The sequence below is a fragment of the Bidens hawaiensis genome, unplaced genomic scaffold (genome assembly GCF_021521415.1).
Source record: "Bidens hawaiensis isolate Kalapana, Puna unplaced genomic scaffold, B.hawaiensis_p1.1 tig00007885_1, whole genome shotgun sequence".
NCBI lineage: Eukaryota > Viridiplantae > Streptophyta > Magnoliopsida > Asterales > Asteraceae > Bidens > Bidens hawaiensis.
Genome location: NW_027491548.1, coordinates 161,300 through 186,366, shown reverse-complemented (window position 1 = coordinate 186,366; position 25,067 = coordinate 161,300). Strand labels below are relative to the sequence as shown.

General features: G+C 33.8%; 1 protein-coding gene across 1 annotated transcript; it reads right to left on the bottom strand.

The window, feature by feature from the left end:
- Window positions 1–5,710: 5,710 nt before the first annotated feature.
- LOC143636334 (uncharacterized) lies at window positions 5,711–6,766 on the bottom strand. Its single transcript, XM_077103958.1, has 2 exons — window positions 6,379–6,766; window positions 5,711–6,117 (listed from the first exon to the last, which is right to left on the bottom strand). The coding sequence occupies exons 1-2, from the start codon at window positions 6,764–6,766 to the stop codon at window positions 5,711–5,713; spliced, it is 795 nt and encodes a 264-aa protein (XP_076960073.1).
- Window positions 6,767–25,067: the final 18,301 nt, after the last annotated feature.

The window sequence follows — 25,067 nt, the reverse complement described above, 5'->3', positions numbered from 1 at the left end:
TCTGATACATGTGGAGAGTTCTTTTGAGAAAAAAATGCTTGATTATCAACTGCTGATCCAATACCAGTTGTCATGTCTATGTGATAGTCATAACTTTAGTCAGTAATTTGGACAAATTGAGTCTCTTGACATAGAAGTGATGATCCTATGGTAAAACCCTCAGCAACTTTACCAGTAGCAATCAACTTCTTCTTTGATTTATCTATCTTTCAAAGATAAGTAACATACCATGAAGATAGCATGAGTGTCCCAATTTTCTAGAAGTTATATCAGAAATCGATGTTAAGAGCAGAGTTTGTGAAGGCAACATTAACCATTGTCAATTCACTTATTAGAGTTGCGAATCGTTTGCATTGTTGAGTTAAACTCTCTCCTCTTAAGTGAAAAAATGCTACATATCGCTGCTGAGAATTTCACAAGTATTATCCAGAAGGGTATGAAACATTTTGTCTTTTTCGTATTACCCGACTCTATCGTCATTAATAAATTATGCCTTTTTAGTATTTTATGTTTTATTTTAATATTCATTTAGTTATAACTATTAGATATGGACACAAACACCCCTTAAACTAACTTGAACCACCTTATGTATCCACAACCAAACTTGAGGGACTTGTTTGCAAAATTAACAAAGATATTATAGTTCATATTCCTCATACCCGTCGCATACATACCCCCCTTCAAATTTTTTGTTCCTTAATTCTCGTATTATAATCAAAATTGATTTTGCCAATCGTTTACATAGCTAATTAGACCTTCACCGACACTTTAATCATGGTAAAAGATCAAAAATTGTCAAACAATTGATTTGTTTTAATAATTTAACAAACTAACTTCAAAACTCTATATTTACATAATCATAATCAGTTAAACCCTCCTGCACATCCCTCTTAGCATTACGGCGTAAACCCCTAACTCAATTGCATCAATAGAATCTGTCTAGACCCTTTTATACATCACGTTTAGGCCGCGGGGCTTGTTTCATCGTTCACCTTCAATCCGTATCAGTCTTAGGTAATTGTTATATGCAATCTAATTGTCTATCATCATCTAACATTATCCCCAAATCAATTTCATTAAACTTTGAACAATTTAACAAAGCCGGATTCTAGTGTTTGTTTTATATTTGGGGAACAACTGCAAAGATGGTTATAATTAATTGTTTCTGTTCAATAAGCAAATAACACACCAGCCTAGTTGGCTGGTGTTGTTGTTGTCCGGTCTCATGAACCGTCTGGGGCGCGTGTTCGACACCTCCCCAAGCCTGGTTTTGGTTTAATTTATTTTGTTTTATGTTTGTTAATATATTAAATCATTATAATTAATATAGATATTAAATAAACATTATTTTTACCTAACCGGCACTCTAGAACGATACTCCCGGTCGTTTAACACTTAATATCTTTGTTGAAACCACACACACACACACACACATATGTATATATATATAGAGAGAGGGAGAGATAAATATGTATATATATATACACACAATATGTTTATAAAATAAAGGTTTTAACAAATAAAATCATAATAAGCATATTAAATGTGTTTTTATCAATCCTATTAACGCGAGTTCTTCAAATATTTAAATTAAATATTATAATATGTTTTCATATTAAGGATATTTGTTTAAATAAATATAACTATATTATATTTATTCAAGTATTTTATTTATAAGTATATTTTATGTATATATTTAAATTATATTATTTATATTATATAATCTTAAATCTTGATAATTAAACGTGATTTTACAAATAATAAAAATAAAAACAAAATAAATAAATAAGTTTAATAATGATGTTTTCACAATAGAAAATAATAATAATAATAATAATAAATTAAATAATAAGTATTTTCACAAACACACCCAATCATCATCGAAACCCGAATCCATATCAAGTTACAGAATCCATCTTTAAGTTTATAGAATTCATATTTATTTCCCTATATCATTAACTAGGGTTTCTCGTTGGCAATTCTCGAAGAGCGTGACGTTTTGTCTTCTTATCAACTCGTTTACCCTTTTTACGCATTTGATAAGGTGAGTATTTCACTCCCCTTTTTTACTTATTTTCAACTTTTTGGAGACATATGCGTATCGAATCATATTTACGTATTATCTAGTATTCACATTAGTAAGTTGTTTAATCATGTGTGCATATTAATTAAATGCCTAATTTGCTACATGTCTAATTGTTTATTTGATCGCATTCGGAGAGGTTCATCAAATTCACATTAATAGTATGATCATACGACCGTCATAGTAGCCAAAAGCCATTTCGCAAATCAATGGTTTACCGACACACATAATTGCTCAATGGCTTTATTGTTTATCTCACCAAGGACAATTTTTCACTTTTGGTATTATATCGTATTTATATTTACTGGTGTTTTACTCACTCAACCTTTTTTTGACAAATATTTTAAACGCATATGCAGGTTTTCATTTGACTTGATTGCCAAGATGAAGGACTTAATGATGACCTTAAGTTCGAATGGATTATCAAGACTTGTTTCGAATTTAAATTTGAATGTATGTTTCTTTTATTTTAAAGATGATGTGCTTTGATTAATTTTTGAATATTTGAATTACTTAAATTAATGAATATATATTGTCATCTTTAATATTACATGATAGTGTATTGTGAGCTGTGAGCAATCAATTCGCGCCCCAGTATTTCCGCCTTAGGTTGGGGTGTGACATGGTGCCACCAAATTGTTCTTTCAGTATATCCCACATGGCCTTAATAGACTTGTGATGAATTAATCCACCCCTAAATTTCATTTGGAATTGCCATGGCTAGAATAGCATGTCCTTTGGCATCCAATTCAAATTTCTGCAAATCTTGATTAGAATAATCCTTAGGAACCTTCTTGATCATTTTGTTTCCATCCAATGGATAAATAGTTTCATGGGAATGTGGCCAATGAACTACAGATCTCCAACAACCAGTGTTTTGGCTGCATAGATGGTGGAACATTCTTTGACCCATATGTTATATTGACTTCGAACAAACATTGGTGGTTTGGAGGTTGAACCAGTGTTGTGAGGATATTGTATGAACAACATGATTCTCAATTTAACCGGTTCTCAATAATAACACAATATGTAACATATTTCATCCTTTTTGAATACACAAATGAAAATATCAAATTGAGCTTAGATCTACATTACTGAATTGATAATGTGATCAAATGCAGTGAATCAAGCTCTCATACCAATTGTTAGGATCGTTGATGTAATAATCTAAGATACTTCAACACAAATCACAGTCAATGAAACAATGATCAACTGATCTAATCATTTGAATGGATTAGTATCACTTTAATTGAAATAATATTTGAATTACAACTTCAATTAGTCTATGAGATTAACAAGTTAATCAACAGAATTCATTTGAGCTAAAGAATAGGTTTCATATAGAAGAATAACTATGCATTAACTATAATCGAATGATAAAAAAAAGTACACATTTTAGGTATGTATTGTGACGTGAAAAGTGTAAATGAAGATCAGACTTTCATCTTCATATTATACATGTGTTAATCTACTGATGAGCTAAAGGTGATAGTGACAGCTAACAAAAATAGTTACAAACTATTGATGAACTAAATACAAACAACTGCCAATAGAGAATCATATGATAACTACTGATCTTTGTTCTAACAACTGATGTTTGAGTCATCAGTTCAACAGTTTGAATCTTTAGTAGTTTGTAAATCAATTGTTGAGTCTTCAGTTCTTTGATGTCAGCAGTTTGTATTGTCAGCAGTTTGGAGTAGTAAAAAACGGAACATGATAATGAACAATAACTGATGTTTATCAGTTGTTTAGTTACTGGCCATAAGTTCTTTGTCAGGTTCAACAACACCTAATATACGTGAAGAAATTATGGTATTATATCTTTAATCTATATTTTAGACCGACGCATCAAATAATTACTCGTTTATATCAATTGTTAATTGCAATTCAACGACAATAGGAACGAGTAACTGAAATTTATTTGGTTGAATTAAGTCGGTTATATAAAATTTCATTGGTTCTTCACCAAGGGCATATGGCTTGAAGATCAAGACATCTAGACTACTATAAATAGACGATTAGTTCAATTTTTTAGAGTATGTGTGTAATTTAGAGAGTTTCCTCCCTGAAGAGTTCTTCCGGGGTGGCATAAGTGTTAATGTGTGTATGTGATTGATCATCATGTAATCATTTGGTTATGAAATCATACGACTACATTACTAGTCATCTTCTGTTTCAAAAACAACTATTTATTCTATTATTAATTTTTATTTAATCAGAATCTCCACACCCATCTATATCTTCATAGAGTGAATGCACATGCTTATTGACGATCCGATCCGAGTTTGTACGAATTCCGCACTGAAATTCAGATTTATCATTTACGTTATGTAATATGTACATAGGGTAAAGTTAAAATACAAAGGGAGGAAAAAATGAGAAGTATGAGAAGGATTTGTGACCACACAAAAAACCCCTTAAAAATAATTAAAAAAATCCTAACTCAAAATAAAAATAAAAAACGAAAAAAATTTAAAACTAAAATGTTTTCGCCATCATTCCGATTAAATAAAATAAATAAAAATTTAAATATTGACAAAAAGACACAATGTTGAGATCAAAAACATATTGACGAAAATGAACAAAAGACACAATTATACCTAAAAAGGACACAATAGATCGCAAAATATAACACAATGCCGAACAAAATATAGCACAAAGTTGAGTAATATAACACAATATAAAGAAAAAAAGACACAATGTCAAGGAAAAAATACACAATCATTGACGAAAATAAACACAAAACATAATGATAAAGAAAAAGACACAACAATATTTTTCATTCACCTCTGTTTTTTTAGAACGAGAAAGACGGTGAAACATTTTTATGCTTTTACTTTTGTTATTTTTTTATTAAATTTTGAGTTACGATTTTTAATTTATTTTTTAGGAGTTTTCTTGTGACTACAAATTATTCTCATAATTCTCATATTTATTCCGCTTTTGTAGAATAACTTGACCCTATGTATATAATCTTACTCATATCTTTTTAATATGAAGATTTTATCAAAATACATATCTACTAATTTAACTTTTTGTTTAAAATTTATTTATATTTTTAATCCACTGGGAGTTAACATGCATAACATATATATTAGTGGAGCAATTTCATATATATCATTCCAAATATTGAAGTTAATATATATATATATATATATATATATATATATATATATATATATATATATATATATATATATATATATGCCCTTACCAAGTAGTTGATATGTATAATATATACCTAATTTATTAAGAACAATTTAATAAATGATTATATTACCCTGGTTCGAGTAAATGCGATAAATGGTTTGCAATGTAGACTATTCGATGTGATAAACCTTCGAAGGATTTTCAATTTTGAAGAAGTGTCGAGAGATGTTTCAGTTGTCTTCAAACATGAGAGGACATTGAGAAAAAAAACATATGGTACATACATTATGTAATAGAAATGAGTAAAAAAAACATATGGTACATATTATTTTTTAACTCCGGAATATAATAAATCTCGGTTAGCAAGTCTTGGTCACCCGATTTTCCTTGGAAAAGAATTGAGCCTTTTCCCTTGATTTGATCAAATGACCCATTTCCGAACTTAACCCTCCCGGTTATGTTCTCGTTTAACTCTTAAAAATACGACCGGTTTCCCGTCATATGATTACTTGCCCCATTATCCAAATACCATACATCATCTTCGACCCACTCGGTCTCGTATTTCTTTGGTATTTGGTTTTGTTCATTTAAGAACACAACTTGATGCATATACGCCGCATCATCAAAAAATTCATGGGCTTCGGTTTTGTTTGCTTCTTGACACTTTTGAACTCGGTCCGGGCAACCGGATGCAAAGTGACCAAACTGATCACATCGGTAACATACAATCTTTGACCGATCTTTCTTCACCCTTACTTTTCCCCGTATTGATGACCCTTGTTCGGTACTAGGGGTTCGGTATTGGCCATTGAAACGGCTTCGACCGCGACCTCGACCTCCTCGTCCTCGTCCCCCATTAGATTCAAAACTTCTATGACTTGCTGAATCATATTTACCGAATAAAAGTTTACCTTGGTCACCCCCTTGAATTTCTTCTTATCGGATTCGCTCCTCATAGGCTCGGAGTCGGCCTACGACATCTTCAAATCCCGTTTTATTGAGATCCAACATTTGCTCAAGCGAAGCAACCATTTGAATATACTTCGATCTTGGGAGACTTTTGAGAAACTTCTTTACCAACCTTGCTTCATCTATAACTTCGCCGAGAGCCATTGATTTCGAGGCAATGCTCGATAACTTACCCGCAAAGTTATCTATGGAATCTGACTCGTTCATCTTCATATTGTCAAATTCCATTGACAAGGTTTGGAGACGTGCTTCTCTAACCCGTCCGGCACCTAAGTGTCGGGTTTTTATTGAATCCCACATGGCTTTAGCAGTTTCTTGATCTCCAATTTGCATTATCAAGGTTTCAGGTATGGATTGAAACAACAAGGCCATAGCCATGTCATTTTTGTCTTCATCGGGGACACCCGAGTTGATGGTGTCCCAAATTTTGTGAACTCTTAGGACTACTTTCATCCTCATAGCCCACACGGTATAGTTCATTGTAGTTAACATTGGACATTGCACCAAAGATGGCCCGTTCTTTTTCCCCTTTGGCGGCGGCGGTGGAGTCGTGTCACCCATGGCTACTCAAACCCAACTTGTTTGAATAAAGTAACAACTAAACGAACTATGCTATCGACAATGACAACATCTTCTTTGGGAGATTAAACCAACTTGTTCGGTCAACCACGATAACAACTTCTTTAGGATATCAAACCAACTTGTTCGATCGAGACACCTTCTTTGTTGGCCGCTAATTATCATGTTCTTGAACCGAGCTCTGATACCAATTTAAGAATGATAAACGATAATTAACGCACAACTTAGAAATAACATACTTATATTATAACCAGAAAATATAACTCAAAAACTGATTACAATAACTTTGGTAGTGATGGTGGTGATTATTGTGTTTGTTGTTGTTGTTGTATCTAACACTAACTTTGTACATCTATTTATACTAGTAACCCAACTTGGTCACCAAGCATAATATGTGGTCACCACTCAACTTGGCCACCAAGGTGAACTTGGGCAACAAGGTCAACTTGGCCAACAAGGTGAACTTGGCCACGAAGCATATGGAATGTTTCATAATACCCCTTAGACTTTAACCGACTTGTTAAAACCTCTTAGGCCCGCTTCACCGACTTGTGACCCGGAATAGAAATTAATCCAACAAAAAGCTCAACAAGGATTGCCAAAGCCCCGCTCCCTACAAATTCAAAGTTACCTTCTTCAGTTGGAAAATATAGCGGTCTAACCGACCCAAGTGATCACTTGTGTCACTTGTGTTAACGATTCATGGTGCAGCTCGCGAGTTGTTTGAATGGCTGCCAAAAGGTCAAATAAAAGACTTCGAGGATTTGATAGCCAAATTCTCACAATACTTCAGTCAACATCGAAGACATAAGAGAGATCCCACAGATTGGAGGAGTGAGCGAAGATATGCTGAGAGTCGGATTCTGGTTGGGCGTTAGGAGAGATGATCTCATCCTCTGCCTTTCATGGAGAAATGGGATGCCCAAGACATGTGATGCAATCATGAGCGCTGTGAATGTGTACACATCAACAGAAAGATCACTAAGCTAGAAAGAATATTCATAAATTTTAAAAATTATGGATAAAATTTAAAATATATCATAACGTGGAACTTCGACTAGTCGGGGCAACGCTACAAATGAGAATCCTATAAGGTCACTTATATAGGATGTACCAGCGGCGTATCCACCATGTCCTTATCATCTTAACACTCGTAGATTTACTCCAAAACTACTTTCGGTTCTAGATTATGACACATGATTGTACGTACTATGATTTCCATGCGGGGACTTTGGTAAATATGTTCCGGACCATTATTTCTTTTATCGTCGGACGGTCCACATAACTCGTCCCATCGTGTGGGTTACAAAACATTTGAAAGACATATCATTGTGAGAAAAGTTTTAATACATTTTTATTGTAAACCAGTAGATCATAGTTGTGTAAAATAATGCTAAAATTGATTTGAACTCTTGTGTTGTTTCAATAAAATATTATAATTTCTAAAACATCTTTAGATATAAATCTCGAGAGTTGGAAAGGAAAGGATTCCTTGTAGTTGATATTGAGATGGATTGTGATAGAAGAGAATAAACAAATATACTATACATACGATATCATAAGTAGTTGGAGACACACCTTGCGAAGATGATTATGGTTTCCACCATTGTAGCAAGTATGGATAGCGAGTGTGTAGGGTTGAGCAAACGAGAAAGCATGGTTGTACGATTAGATGGAAAATACCATTGTGAGATGGCTTGTGCACTAAGCGGTGTATGGAAAGTGTTAACAAGGATGATCGAAGCGATTATATTGGATGCAAAACCGATATGAGCATTGAATTGAATAATGATAGTTTCAAGTGAAGCATAATTAGTGAATATTGATATAAAGTTTTTTGTTTGAGACACTATGATTTTTTAGAGATCGATGATTAGTTTGATTAATAACATAGTTTTTATAATTAGACTCGCTCTTGTTATTGTTATTATGAGAATGAGTACGGGTAAATGAATCGAAATTACCAACAAAGAGATTAGTGAAATATGTTAAATTGATTACATTGACATTTTTAATTTGAGTTGTTATTTTAGAGATCACAGGGGCTATCTCCTTGACTATACGAGTGGCCATACGTCGGTTAAAGAAACGCTGGTGATTGATATTGATTACCACGATGATGTCTTAAGAAAACATTCTATGATTAAATAAGTTGAGGTTTTATGAGAGGATTGATAAGTTGTGTAATTTCATATGTGTGATTGAGGAAAAATGCAACTTAAATATGGAGTGCTAGTGTTTATTCATAACTTAAAGATAAGTTAGAATTTAAATGATAATCGATGAGATGATTTGATGAGTAAATGGGTTTTATCAAAACATGAAATGTGTTTGATAGTTTATTACTTGAAATGTGTTTGATAGTTTATAAATGTGCTAAGTTATTTGAAATATGTTTGATAGTTGAAAGTATGATACCATGAGTATGAGGAAATCATTTAAATAAAAAAGTGTACACTAATAATATTTAAAATATTTGATAGTTCGTGTATGAGAAACCAAAATAATATGTTATTTGTTCTTGAATGTGATAAGATAAATATGTGAAAAAAGACCAATTCAATAATGAGATAAAAAATTTTTAAATTGACTTGTGATGATTGAGTCTTGATGAATGAAGTATTTGTGTCCAGTTATGAGAATAAAAATGTTTTTGAATATGTGAATAGATCGAATCAATAAATATTGATTCAAATGTGATTGAGTAATTGAATAATTGAGAAATACAATAATATGTTGTTTCAATTGGAATCAAGTAAAATAACAAATAAGCAAATAGTGAATGTTCTTCGATGTGTTGGGTTTTCAATGAGATTTCCATGGCATTTTATTTTCCCAACTTGTTAGCATAAAAAAAAAACAAATGTGTGTGTTGGGCTTCCCATGAGCTTGTCCTTGGCATTTTATTGTCCCAACTAAATAACATAACATCAATTGTGAGTTAGCCTCACATGAGCGTTACATGGCAGTTTAAATGGCGCAGCTTAATTAACCAATTAATTATACAATTGAGTTTTTCGGACCATGAGCGTTACATGACGTTTTAACCAACCAAACTAAATAATGAATAAACGAATTCAAACATTGGTAATTGAAACATATCGTAGATCACCACGGATGATAAGGCTCCAACAAAATATCGTAAATAAAACGAATTACGCAAATGAACAGTTGGCGTGTCCATGGCATCCCATGGATTTTCCACCCAATAGACATTTTAAAGCCAATAAAACACAATAAATAATGTAACCGTTTAGCTGATTACGTTAAACGCTTAAAGTGTCGGTTGTATGATAATTTCCACTTTGGCGGGGAATCTTGTCACACTCCCCAGCTTTAAGGGGAGAGATCAAAAGCAAAACTTAGGGAATTCTTAAGGAATTTACCAACAATGAAAGACAATCTAATAAAATTAAATAAAAATATTTTGAGAATGAGGCATTGTTGGGATGAGGAAAAGACTAAAAGAAGATTAGAATCTTCTCAACCTCTCTGAAAATGGTTAAGTATGGAAACCGAGCACACTTAGGCCTCCCAGCAAGCTTTTACTTAATCTAGCAAGGTATTTTGCTTTCCCAACAAGGTTATCTTCTAGAATTCCTCTTAAGCAATAAACCGAGCAAGGTTCACTTTGTCAAGCAATGTTTTTCTTCAAGTAAAGCAAGGTTTGTTTCATAGCAAACTCTTGACAAACCAAGCTGGAACCAAGTCTTTTGGAAGGTCTAGCAAGGTTTATTCTTAATAAACAGTGGTCCCAGTAAGCTTGAAGGAAGTTGATAAAGAAATTACCTAAGGACTTCTACTTAGCAAGGTTCAACTCAGAGCAGGCTACATTGTCATATCCGTAAATTCGAAAAAAAATAAAATTAATAATAAATTGATATGATAATTTACTTAAATAAATATTAAGTAGATTGTTGGTGGATGTATATTTTGAAAAGGGTTTTCAAATATACAAATACATGTATATAAATAAATTAAATCAAGAAAGAATAATAAAACAAATGGATTTATTAGAATGACAAATATTTTAATTTCTTGATCAATATCTGAATTTTCAATGGTTATCATCAAATAAATTCAAATTTTAAGTTAACTCTTATGTACGATTTGTTTATATATATAATCTGATCATTCTTCTAAACCCAATTCATACTCACCATCGCCGCCCTTCAACTCGTTCCCGGAGAATTGCAACTTCGCTGCTTCTCTGTCTGTCACCTTTAATTCGGACTCGGTCACGGACCAGCAACTTCTTTGCGTTCGTTAGTACCGTTTTGTTATCCGATTGGTTGTGCAGCCACCGCCACGCGTCGTTCGACACTCGCGCTAGTCGGTTCAGTTCATTAGAGTATTGAGGTAAGGATTATTATTCCGTGTTCACCGTCTATATATTCAGCACGATTGATTGATTCTAGCGACTAAGGCGTAATCTAAAATTTACTTTGAAGAAAACTAATAAAGCTTCCTTGTTTCGTTTTAATTCTGCTTGTGTTACGTGATTTGTGGTTCACATGAATTGAAGAATTGGTATAAAGCCTATAATCTAATATTGTTATTATTATACCAATATATATGAAGTTTAAATCGTAAAATTTAATTATACAGGAATGAATAGTTAAAGAATTCAAGTCTTTCTTCTTATTTTGAAAACTCTAACAAAAAGATTCTGATATGGGCCACCCTACTATTTAAAGAATTGAATTACTTGGATTTGAAATAAGTTGACGGTGAGAAGTAGATTTTCATTATCTAGAAGCAATACGTAATTCATTAAATTCAAGTATAAACATATATAACTTTTACTTTTGTGATAATTATTATATTTGGACATGTCTCATGAATCCTAACATTAGTCGCCGGATAAATCACTAAACTGTCAAATTAAAGCGAGTAAAAAACTTTTAAGTAATTTATTTGGTGTATAAATAAAATCTAGGTTCTCGTACGTGTTAAGGACGACTCGTTCAGTTTTGCTTTGCTTGCTAAGTTAAGGTACGATTTCTATGTTTGTTTACTCTTAGTATGAATTGTATTTCGTTAGTTCGTAGTACGGTTTCCGTTTTCGTTTATTCATAATATAAATCTAATCCGTTACTTTGTAGTACAGACTTTCGGTATTTTATATTTTGGTAACACCAAGTTGTCTCTATCGATATGATCCGTTTAGTCTTTGGACATTTTATACGTTGTCAACTTGTATATAGTTTTGTTTAACTACCCGTTTTGGTTACTAATTCATTATTGCTTGTTCCTATGAATAATAATATGAATTTTCGTTAATATGTTATATGTCAGGTAGTTATACTGCCTTTCAGGTTTAGTACTTTGTTACCCGAGCATAACACTTTTCGTGACGGTGTGTTTTAAAAGTTCACGGCGTCTCTAACTAGTACTTTAGTAGTATTTTGGCCGTTTAGGGGCGTATGGATCGATCATAGTTCAGTTATATGTTACACGTCACACGTTATATATTACAAGTTATATGTTATATGTTTCTGCTCCGGGAATTTCTTTTAATTACATGACTTATTTTAGTAACATCACTTGTGTAAGTAAGTCATCGTTATATGTCTAGTATGGATTTTTGTTATGATATTATATTGTCACATGTTCTAAAAGTGTCGGATTTCAGTATCATACTTATTTCGGTTATGATAGATTTTGTTATTATTTGCTTCCGTTCATTCCCCTTATCGCCATTACTATTGTTCTTTCCGTTACTGGGCAATTTTTGGCTCAGCCGTATTTTCTTGTTTTGTGTTGTGTTATCTGTTGATAGGTAATTCGGGAAATCAAGGAAATCAGTAATGAGAGTAAAAATGAAGTTCAAGAATAAAGACTTTATTTATTTTCTTTGAATTCAGCTTTTAATAAATTTGACTTAGGAATTTCTTTTGGTTGTTTTTAACTCGTTGGTTGTTCTTGGATTCTATTTCTTTCTTTAGAATGGTTTGTGTTTGGTTTATGATATCTGTAATGGTTACACGCTAGCCTGTTCTGGGTTGGGGTGTTACATACAATGTTACAAGCACACTTTGGTTTGTTCAATAAGTTAAAGTTAATAAATTGTTGAAGGGATCTCTAAAGAAAAAGTTTGCTCGTAGGAATATATCGAGCAAAGTTTGATATGGTCAAAAGGATTGAAGTCTGCTAGATGGATGTTTTCTATGAAAAATATCCTCAGTAAAGTCTGCTTGGAGAACTATTCCATAGCGCAGTTTATGGTTACAAGGTCTGCTCGACAAAGACAAATGCTACAAAGCTTGCTCGAAGACCTGTTTACACTTAGAATCTATTGTAATATGTTTTGTGATTATGTGTCAATCATTAGGGTTTCCAAAAGGGATTGTCAGGTTTCAGGGCATGCCTATAAAAGGAATAATTTAGGCACGCCTTGACAGGGACTACACACACACACCTGATATTGTAATTTGACGGCTGACTCATTCCTGTACGGAAATCTGCCAACAATCCAAACATTCCACCTTGAAACCCTAATTAATTTTCATTTGTATCCGTCATAATATAAATGGAAATATTTTGTGTTACATCGTGTGTTTTGTTACTTTTTTGTTTGTCTTGCAACATTTAGTGTATTAGTGATTCTGTCAATAATACTCTATTGTTCTAACCTAAAATAGCTAGTCGCTAACCTTCTTCTCAACACTTACGTGTAGGTTACGATAGTGAGATAGTGAGTGACTGAGCGATATTACGGGACCGACAAGTAGTATCAGAGCTTGTTCCGGCTGTTTTAGTAAAGAATTGTTGCTGAATATTGCTGATTTGAAGATGAATAGTGACGTCAGCCGACGACTGTTCCATTGATTTGTGACGTCAGCTGTCATGTTCTTCATTTTTACCAGATCTACAATATTTGTGAGGTTTAAAAGTATCTTCTTTCTTAGATCTACATTAAAGTTCTTATTTTTATTATATATATTGTTCGAATCCGTCCAAATATATCAGATCTGAGTATTTTATCCACAGATCTGAGTATTTTTCAAAAGAGTGTTTAAGTTTTTCAGGTTTTTCTCTATTTTTCAAAATATATCAAAAATAACAAGAAGATGTATGGATCTATAGATGAGCAAGAGGTTTCTACTAACAAGATTCCTAGATTGTACGGACAGAAATATTACATCAAATGGAAAGTGTTATTTAAAGCCGTAGTTTGCTACAACGATGTTGAGATGTGGAACTCTATCAAGAATGGACCCTATGTGCCGGATAGAACAAACAACAATCAGACTTTTGAAACCCGAATGAAAAAGAAAGATGATAGGGCACTAGCAATGATTAAGTTGGGTTTGTCATGGGAAATCCTAACTAGTGTAGCTCATCACACAACAGCCAAAGCTATGCTTGATGCTATTGTTGAGATGTTCGAAGGCAACACCGAGTTGAAGAATATTAAGAAGGATAGTTTGAATCCTGATCTTGATCGTTTCAAGTTCAGAGAGGGTGAAAAGATAAGGTCCGTGTTGAATAGATTCTTGGCAATTGCTAATGAAATCAGGACAATTGATCTAGCAATCACTGATTTTGACATGACTAAGAAGTTATTATCATCACTTTCTGGTGGATGGTACACTACTAGCAAATTCATAAAGGAGAAGGAAAATGTTCCCTAATTGAAACTAGATGATGTGGTTTGTTTTCTACAAGCAGCAGAACATGAGATGATAGAGAACAACATGATCAAAGAAGATAAACCAAGTTTTCAAATGACAATTCATAGCACCAATGGGAAATCTGTCCACTAAAAATCAACAACAGATTCCCATCATTGAAGAGCCAAGTGAATATGGTGGACACACACCAAGGGGGTTTGTTGTTGATAATGCAAGTAATAATGGTGGGTAATCCAAATTCAATGTCCAATTGATTGATGATCATGACACGTCCTCTATGGCCAGTGGACATGCTCCATATGGGGGTGGAAATGCTAACCAAGGAAATGAATATCAATCCTTATTTTCAATGTTTACTGAATCCTACAAGGCCTTTTTTGCAAAGAATCTAATCCAAACCAGTGTCGTTCAAGAAGACCTTGAGCAAATAGATGCTGATGACTTGGAGGACATGGATTTGAAATGGCAGGCTGCTATGCTAGCCTTGAGAAGCAATAGATTGTTTAACAGAACTATAAGGTCCTTTGTTTCTGGTCCTAATGAAAGAATAGGTTTTGACATGTCAAAGGCAATCTGCTACAACTGTCAACAACCAGGACATTTTGCAATGGAATGAAATCAACCTAGAAACTTCCAGAATAATTAGTTTGCTCAACCAAGAAATTAGTACTAGTACCGGAACCAAAATCAAGGTCAGCAGAGAAACTTCAACAACAACTACAACAACCAACAACCAACAACCACAAAATCACCAACATGTAATTCCCCAAAATCAGAACTTTCAAAGAAACAATCAGAACCCTCCACAAGCTCCCGCAAACAACATAAACGATGGCAACCAACCAAGGAACCAAGGAAATATTGCATTAGCTTCTTAACAAGAAGGTGAATTCGGTTGGAGCAACCATGCCAGTGATATTGAAAAGGCAAATGTGGCATTCATGGATGAAATTGAGAATGAAGCTGAATCCTCTACATCTCAGGTACATTCAAACTCAAAACTTGAAATGATTGAATCTCTAAGAATTACTGTTGGAATGCTTCAAAGTGAATGTTTTAAGAAGCAGAGTATGATAAATGCGTATGAGGCAAGTGACATGACTTATGAGGAAAGAATCAAAAGTCTAGTACAAGATTGTATGGACAACTATATGGTGCATTCCAGGTATGTCACAGAGATAGATGGGTTGAAAAAGATGTTTCTTGATAAAAAATTAAAGAACACCACACTTCAAGTTGAAAATGATTTCCTGAAAAATCTAGTTTCAACTGGAAACATTTGTCGGAAGCTCAACAAGATCAAAGAAGAAGATAAATACAAGGTTGTTCCTCCACATTTCAATACAACTATTCATTGAAAGTTGACAAAGAAAAAAGAAATGTCTATCTTAACCAGTTTAGAGATGTGTTCAAAGAGAAGGAAGAAATCATTGAAAATTATAAGTTGGTGGAAGTTGATGAGAAGGGAGATTTTGTGGTGAAGGAAGAAGTGAAAGAAGAGAAGAATGTTGAGAATTCTATTGGTATTCAAGTTTCTGAGGATGACTTTGTTGAAGATTGTTTGAATAAGGATGACTTGAGTGGCTCAAGGGAAAAATGTTTAAGTGATGATGGTTCCAGTGATGAAAGAAAGAGCAAACCAGGTCCACCAAGCAAGATTCCTACTCTACCAAAGATCACACCCAAAATGAGAAAACATCATGAACAGATGAGAAGGGAACATGTGTCATTTGACATATGTGGTGGATCAAAGGGTAATTACAATGCAGTGAAACCTCCAAGCAAAGAAGCAATGAAAGGGAAAAAGGTTAATAACACGAAGAAGACCGAAGTAACCGTTAACAGTGATCAGTTTATTCCAGTTTACCCTGTTATCTCAAGTCAATAATTATTTGATGTTGGTGAAGTAGAAAGTGTGGAAGAATATGAAAGAAGATAATCAAGGTTTAGAGGAAATTAAGATGAACCAATTAATTTGGAAAGAATAATCTTTGTGAAAAGTTCAGTTAAAGACAATACATCAAGATTGAAGAATTTGTGCTATTTTCAATTGACTTTGATGGTCTCAAAACTCAAAAGATAATTGTTATTGAGCCCCCAAGACCAAGTGAAAGATACAAGAAGGGAAAGGTAAGTGAGAACTTCAAGGGTAAAGTATGGTGCAAACATTGTGATGAGTATGGTCATCACATTGATTCTTGTCATGAAAGGTTTACCTTTAAACCAATTCATGTCCCAAATGAAACATTGTTTGGACAAGACTTTGGGTACTACAAGGAAAAGTATGATGAATATTTGGGAAAGGGAAAGAAGCCAACTGATAAGGCTGTGAGAAAGATTTAAGTGAGTGACAAGAAAGATAAGAAAGTTGTGGAAAAGAAAAAGGCTCCAATGATCAAAAAACCTTTAAACCAATTCATGTCCTAAATGATACAATGTTTGGAAGATAAGAAAGGTTTACCTTTAAACCAATTCATGTCCCAAATGAAACAATGTTTGGACAAGGCTGTTAAGAATGTGAAATCTGTTGACCATGGGAAGTCAACAAAGGGTGAAGAAAAGGTAAAAAGAAAGATGGTTAGGAGAAAGAAATCAAAAGAGTTGAATGGTGATGAGAAATTCCTTTTGAAACATGGGTTTGAACCCCAATGATTTCTATGGAAACCTAGAAATCAAACAAAAGTGGTATCTGAAACATTGGTAACAAGTGTGAAGAGAGGATATGTCATGGAAGAATGCAAAAGCATAATTCCATATGTGAAATCCCCTTATGAATCTGGTTATGATTCTAATGATTCTGATGAATCATGTGAAATTGTTTATGAGGACCCCAAACCCATTGCCACAACTGTTCATGTTATTGATGAATTTCAAGCTAACGATGCTTGTACTTCATCCCTGAACTGATCCTTTCTTTGGTTTGTGCAGGAACAGTCCACACCAATCAATGATGTATGGTATATGGACAATGGATGTTCTAGGCACATGACATGTAACAAGAGGTCACTAATGAACTATGAAGAGAAGTTTGAAGGACCTGTTGCATTTGGGAGTGATGAAAATGGAGGGAAGATTGTGGGGAATGGTATTCTAACCAATGCCAAAGTGTCATTTGACAATGTGTTCTATGTGGAAGGATTGTAATATAATCTCTTGAGCATCTCACAAATGTTTGATAAATGTTATAAGGTTGGATTTGATGATTCTCATTGTTTCATCCTTGAACCTGAATCTGTAATTCCTCCATATATGATTATGATGATGGCTCCTAGAAATGGGAATTTGTATGAATTGAACATGAAAGATGTAGTTTATAGGGGTGGAACTTTTTTTGTTTCAAAAGCAACTGAAAATGAGACCAAATTGTGGCACAAAAAGCTTTGACATGTTAATTTAAAGAACATGAACAAACTTGTTAAAGGTGAACAAGTAATTGGTTTACCTACAAGGGATTTCAAGCTTGATGACAAATGCATTTCATGTCAAAAGGGTAAGAAGCACAAGTCATCACACAAGGCAAAACTGGTGAACTCAATTGAAAATATGCTAGAAATGCTTCATATGGATCTTTTTAGTCCTGTGAGTGTTCCTAGTATAGGAAAGAAAAGGTATTTCTTGGTGATTATTGACGACTTTTCAAGATATAGTTGGGTTTATTTTATGAATTCAAAGGATGAGGCTGCTGAATTGATAAAAGGCCATGTTACAAGGATTGAGAACCAATTGGATATGAAGGTGAAGGTTATGAGAAGTGACAATGGGACTGAGTTCAAGAATGGGGTGATGTCTGAATTTTGTCTTGCAAGGGGAATTCTACAACAATTAAGTGCTCCTAGGACTCCTGAACAGAATGGTGTAGCTTAAAGAAGATACAGAACACTCACTGAAGCTGCAAGAACCATGTTAGCAGATGCTTATTTACCTGTTACTTTTTGGGCAAAAGCTATCAGCACTGCTTGTTATGTTCAGAACATGGTACTTCTCAATAAAAGCCAAGACAAGACTTCTTATGAGATTTTGTTTAAAAGAAAGCCCTGCATCAAGTTTCTCAAGCCTTTTGGATGTAAATGCTCATTGTTGAATAAAAAAGACTACTTGAACAAGTTTCAATCCAAATATTTGGATTGTTTCTTTGTTCGATACTCCACACACTCAAAGGCTTATAGATTATATATGAAAGATCACTTGAGTGTGATTTAATCTTCTGATATAATACTCAATGAATATCAGTTTAATACAGTTTATGGAGCATCCTGGTTATTTGATCTTGAGAAGTTAATCAAATCTTTCAAGATTTATCCTGAAGACTTTGATGAAGATTTGTACAAAACAAGTGTCCAAGAAGAAAATTCAGAAAAGAAGATTGACTTGGACAATTTATGGTCAAGGGTTGCTGACAAGAACAATGAATACTTCTTTGATAAGAATGCTTCTAATCATGAAGAAGAAGATGAGCAAATTGGCAATCAAGAGCAACCACCTTCTCAAGACCACCCTGATATGAATAATGTGCGAACTGAAAATGTTCAAGAACAGGTGAATGATCAAGAGCAAGTTGTCAACAATGATGTGCAACCAAATGACCAGTTTGATCAAGCACAAGATGAAAGACAACCAGACTTTGAATCTTTGTTTCAAAGTATAAACTTTGGAAATGATGTTGCTTCAACTTCACAATAATTTGCTGAAGAATCAACAGAATTTCATGATGCAACTACATATTTGATCACTGATGAACCTGATCTCAATGATACAAATCTTGATTCTAATGTGTATACTGATCTAGTTGTGCAAACTTCTTTTGTTGAAAGAAATCACCCACCTGTAAACATCATTGGGGACATAAATGAAAGAGTTACAAGAAGTGCATCTGAAACTGAAAACATATGTTTGTACTCTTGCTTCCTATCCCAAGTTGAACCCAAGAACATTGCTCAAGCTTTAAAAGAAAATAGTTGGGTAGAAGCAATGCAAGAGGAGTTGGCTCAATTCTATTTGCAAGTGTAGGAACTTGTAGATAAGCCAAGAAACAAGTATGCAATTGGTACCAAGTGGGTTTTCAGAAACAAAAGGGATGAAAGAGGTATTGCTATAAAAAACAAAGCAAGACTAGTTGCACTAGGATGCTTACAAGAAGAAGGTATTGACTTTGAGGAAGTTTTTGCACCAGTAGCAAGGCTAGAAGCAATTAAAATATTCTTAGCTTATGCTGCTTCAAAGAATATAAATTCTTTTCATATGGATGTCAAATCTGCTTTCTTGAATGGAAAGATTGAAGAGGAAGTGTATGTGGCTCAACCTCCGGGTTTAAAGGATCCTGATTTTCCAAATAAAGTCTACAAGTTGAACAAAGCTCTATATAGTTTACATCAAGCTCCAAGAGCCTGGTATGATGAGTTATCAAATCACTTGCTTATGAATGGTTTTCAAAGGGGAGCCATTGATAAGACCCTCTTCTACAAGAAAAGAGGAAGAGATTTGCTGCTTCTACAAGTGAATGTAGATGATATCGTCTTTGGATCCACAAATGAACAAATGTGTCTAGAGTTTGAAGAAGTAATGAAATCCAAGTACTGCATGAGCTCTATGGGTGAAATGAATTTCTTTCTAAGATTGCAAGTTCAACAAAAGAAGGATGGTATATTCATTTGTCAATCAAAGTATGTGCAGGACATTCTGAACAAGTTCAAGTGTCAAGACCTCAAGACTGCTTCAACTCCAATGGACACTCATGAGAAGATGATTGATGATGAAAAAGGAGAGCCTGTTGATGAACATGAATACAGAACAAAAATTGGATCTCTAATGTACCTGATTGCTTCAAGGCCAAACATTGTGTTTGTTGTATGTGTGTGTGCAAGATTCCAATCAAGTCCCAAGATGTCTCACATGACTGTTGTCAAGAGGATCTTCAGATATTTGAAGGGAAACCTGATTTAGGGATATGGTATCCAAAGAACCATGCCTGTGATCTAATTGCTTACACTGATAGTGACTATGATGACTGCAACATGAGTAGGAAGTCTACTTCTGGAGGATGTCAATTTCTGGGAGACAGGCTAGTGTCATGGCAATGCAAAAAGCAAACTATTGTGTCTATCTCAACTGCTGAAGCTGAGTAGATTGATGCATCTGCCTGCTGTGCACAAGTACTTTGTATTCAAAATCAACTGTTGGACTATGGTTTGAATTTCCTGAACACTCCTATTTTCATTGACAATATTGCTGCTTTGTTCATTGTTAGGAACCCCGTCCAACACTCTAAGACCAAGAACATTGAAATCAGACATCACTTTATTAGAGATTGTAATGAGAAAGGTCATATTTAAATGAAAAGAGTTGATACAAGTGACAATTTGGCTGACCTATTCACCAAACCACTTGATAAACTAGATTCCACTTTCTCTTGAATGCTTTGGGAATGATCAACTCTTATGTGGTCTGATTAATGATGTGCGCACACTATGCTAACTGATTATCTTTATGTTTTTGTGTGTGAAAGTTGTGGTTATCTATATGCATGGTGATTGTCTGCTTGAATATATGAATGATGAAACTTGTGTGCTATGAATGACAATATGTGCAACCTAAGTATCTATGATGTTTATGTTTGATTTCGGTGAATGTATGTGTAATGTCAGGATGAGTCTGTTTGCAAATGATTTGAAATGATGAATCTATGTTATCTGATGTTTTGATTGTTTGGATAATCTGAAAATGATGATATGATTAGGATAGGATAGGCTTTGCATAATCTGTCTTGGATGTACATTATGTTAAGTCTGCTTGTTTTGATTGTGTCATTGATAATCTGATTATTGTTGAATATGTTGAAAACTGCTTGAGTTAAAACTGAGTTTTCGTGTCAAACTTATATGCTCAAATGACTATTTTGCAAGAAAGGTTTTTCAAACAAAAGAGTTTTTGACAAAATGAGCAAGTTGGATGGTGTTGAGATATGATAAAACTATTCAGTTCAAAGATTTATAGAAGCTCAAAAAGGTTTTAAGTGAAAATTGATCCAACCTTTTGGGAAATGATAGTACATTGATTATTTATACCAACCATATGGATTTAATAGGCTAAAAGGACTATTAGTGCAGTCATTAGTATGTATGGTTGCTTCCCATGATGTGTAAAAGCTGAGATGATATAAACATAATGAAAATGCTAAGCTTAATGTGGAGATACATTGTTGAATATGCATGTTTCAATATTAATCTCTCCAAATAATAGGCACAAAAGTGATTACCCAGTCATACACGAGCCAGTTGGTATTTGGTCACAAAAATGAATTATCTTATGAATATGACAAAGAACAAATGTGAGCAAAATTTTTATTTTTTATTCAACCAAAAGTTGATCTTTGCTCACAAATTTTGAAAGAAAATCCAACCATGAGGGTTAATTATAGAACTGCAGAGTTGAGGGGCATAAAGTAAGTCCTATCACATCTCGAATGAAAGGCTTGTAAGTCCGAACTGCGTGGCAAGTAAGTCCAACGTTCAACCTCGCATATGTTTGAAGCTTTGAAAAGAAAAATCAAATAAATTTAAATGTTCCGTCATGAAAAATATTTTGACCAAATATCAGGGGGTCGGATTCAATTCGGGGTGATTTGGGGAAAGCCAAATAAGCTTTGAGAAGAGATATGGGATATCATAGTGTAATAAGTGTTATCCTTTTTTGTATTATGCAAACTAATTGAACCTTAATCATATCACCAATATGTAATGAAATTCATGCTAAGTCTAGACCTGCTATTAACCTGGCTGATCAGTCACAATGATGCTGAGAGTGAAGAATTGAAAGGTGACTTAATCAATATGATCCCATGTTGCAATCTTTTCATAAAAGGAAAGAAAATGATTTGAAAGGTAATTAAGACTGAAATTTGATCTCATTATGCACCATTTGCTCTTAAACCTTGATCTTTACAGATAAAATAGTTTGAAATATGGTTTAAGTCAAAAAGAGTTTCATTTTATCTTGAATATGTTTGAATATGTACTTTCGAGTAAGGTTTGATTAATTTCAACCTTTCGAGTAAACTTAGATGTTATTATTTGAATTCGTCCTTTTTGAGCATACTTGATGATTATTTATACCAAAGAGAATTATTCATGTATTATCGAGTACACTTTGATAATTATTTACTTTCGAGTAAACTTGGTTGTTTAGAAAGCTGGTTTTTGTCAAGCACAATTGATGATTATGTGATACATGTATGCATATGTTGTTTCCAGCAAGATTTGATGATTTTGAACTTTCTAGCAAACTTAGGTGTTTTGCTTGACTGTTTAACTCATTCGAGCAAGCTTGATGATAATATGTACTTAAGTGAATTATTCATGTGTTATCGAGTAGACTTTGATGATTTTATGCTTTCGAGTAAACTTGGATGTTTATAAAGTTGTTATTATCTAGCATACTTGATGATTATGTTATACATGTGTAAATATGCTTTACATATCTGTTTCGAGTAAACTTAGGTGTTTAAGTTGAAATAAGTATTTGTCTAGCATACTTTATTATTTGAATGTTATTTTCTGGAATTACAAGTGTTTTCGGGCAAACTTTGTTTACCCAGCAAACTTCATGTTTCGAGCACACTTGTCAATTAGTAAATCATTCCAAGTGTTCTCCCAGCATACTTGTTGATTTCAGAAAATCTCAAGCAAACTTTACTTTTCAGGCACACTTTATGTTTAGAGCATACTTGTGAATCAAAGGATAAACAAGTCTTCTCTAGCACATTTTGTACTCTTAAAAGTCATTTCGAGCATACTTTGCCTTTAAGGTATATCTGAATGAATATGTGTTAACTTTTTCCTTTTCTAAGTATTTTCGGGTAAAGTTTGTGAATTTCAAATATTAGAGCAAAGTTGACAATTGGAAATATCTCTAAGTTATTAATTTTGGATTCTTTATTGATTCCGAGCAAGGTTGCCTATTTGATAGATTATACTTGATTATTTGTCTTGTGATTTATTTCTCGGGCAATATTGTATATTTGATTAAGCTTCCTTCACTTTATCCACTTAGTTATATTTTTAATTACTTTATAATATATGAGCAAATTCTGGAACAAGCAAACTTTGAAAATAAACTTAACCTACCAAGCTTTATGAATAACCTTTTCCTAGAAAGGTTTTAGAAATGTGCTTTATCGAGCAAGGTTTTAAATGAGAAAAATATTTTGACTGAGATAGTTTGAAAGTTGTCTCACACTAAGAGACAAAATTCTTTTAAAACCTACTTTCAAAATACAAATAATATACTATATAAGGGGGAGTTTTAAAAATTTTACATTTCACCTTTTCTCCCTCCTTCAACTATTACATTATTGCCAGTTCGCTTTTTCCTGAATTTCAATCATTTCTTCAATAATCCTAACCTAATATTTTCAGCCCATTAATTACGACTCGATAAGCTTCAATTGATAGATTTTCGACACTGATCGTACGGAATTAGAGCTTTAATTTCATCTCACTAACGCCTCTATTTTTATGTGTAGGTTTACATTTTGTCGAAGAACAGGTTCTTAAAGAAATTCTTTTATTTCTTCTTCAAATTATAACCTAAAACATCTTAAAGTTGTGAACTTTATGACTAATCTCTACTTTGAATGTGTTTTTGTATGTGTTTGAACATATATGGCGACGTATCCGTTCGAAAAGAAACACAACATGTGTGCTCTGCTACAAGTAACTGCTGATAATCAACCGGTTGAACTAATGATTAGATGGCTTCAAAGATCAAATCTCAGATTTTCATTGACAGAGTGCCCGGTTATATATCGAAATCATCAACTTGATTTCTAGCATTCAGCACAAGTGATTGAAGATGCAAGAGGTAGGCGTATAGAGGCTACCGTGGCAAGACAAGAAATTTTTATCACCGAACAACTGATACGGCGAGTCTTCAATTGAATGATGTTGTGGAAGCCCCAATTCATTTCACTACTGATCGTTTACTAAGGATATTCCAGGAGACTATGGGATACAGGGGGCGTCCATGAGGGACAATTTAAAAAGGGAATGTTCCCCAATATTTATTGGTTTCTAATACATCACATTATACAAGGATATGCACCCAGGAAAGGGTCATGGACTTTGATGAGTCGAGATCTAGCCAATGTCACATCGGCTATTGTCTACAGACAACCATTTAACTTCTCACTTATGATATCTGAGGGCTTGGAATCTAACCTGAGGAAGACCGATAAAGACAAATTCTTGGAGATAATGGATGTACCAAAGTCACCACACGTGACTTCTAAGGAGGAAGAGGAGAGTGAAACTGAAGATGATGATTCTGATGATGGAGATGACGGAAGTGACGGTGAACATGATGGAGGAGGAGATAATGTGATTGTTAATGCTGAAGCTTAGGGGGAGAACCAACCTATTCCCACACCACCAACCTCACCCCAAAACCAGCCATTAACCCAAACCATATCACCACCCCAAACCCAAAGCCCACCCCAACACCAAGCCATTGAACCATACATCCCTTCCCCACCAACATCACCACTAGATCAAACTCAAACCCATTCCCAAATTCAAAACCTAGACCAAACCCACCCACAAACCCAAAGCCCACTTCAAACCCAAATTCTAAACCAACCCTTAACCCAAACCCAA

Coding starts and splice junctions, on each gene's coding strand:
- LOC143636334 (XM_077103958.1), bottom strand. CDS start 6,766: ATGGGTGACACGACTCCACCGCCGCCGCCAAAGGGGAAAAAGAACGGG. Junction 6,118..6,378: donor TTCCATAGATAACTTTGCGG/GTAAGTTATCGA, acceptor AATATGATTCAG/CAAGTCATAGAAGTTTTGAA.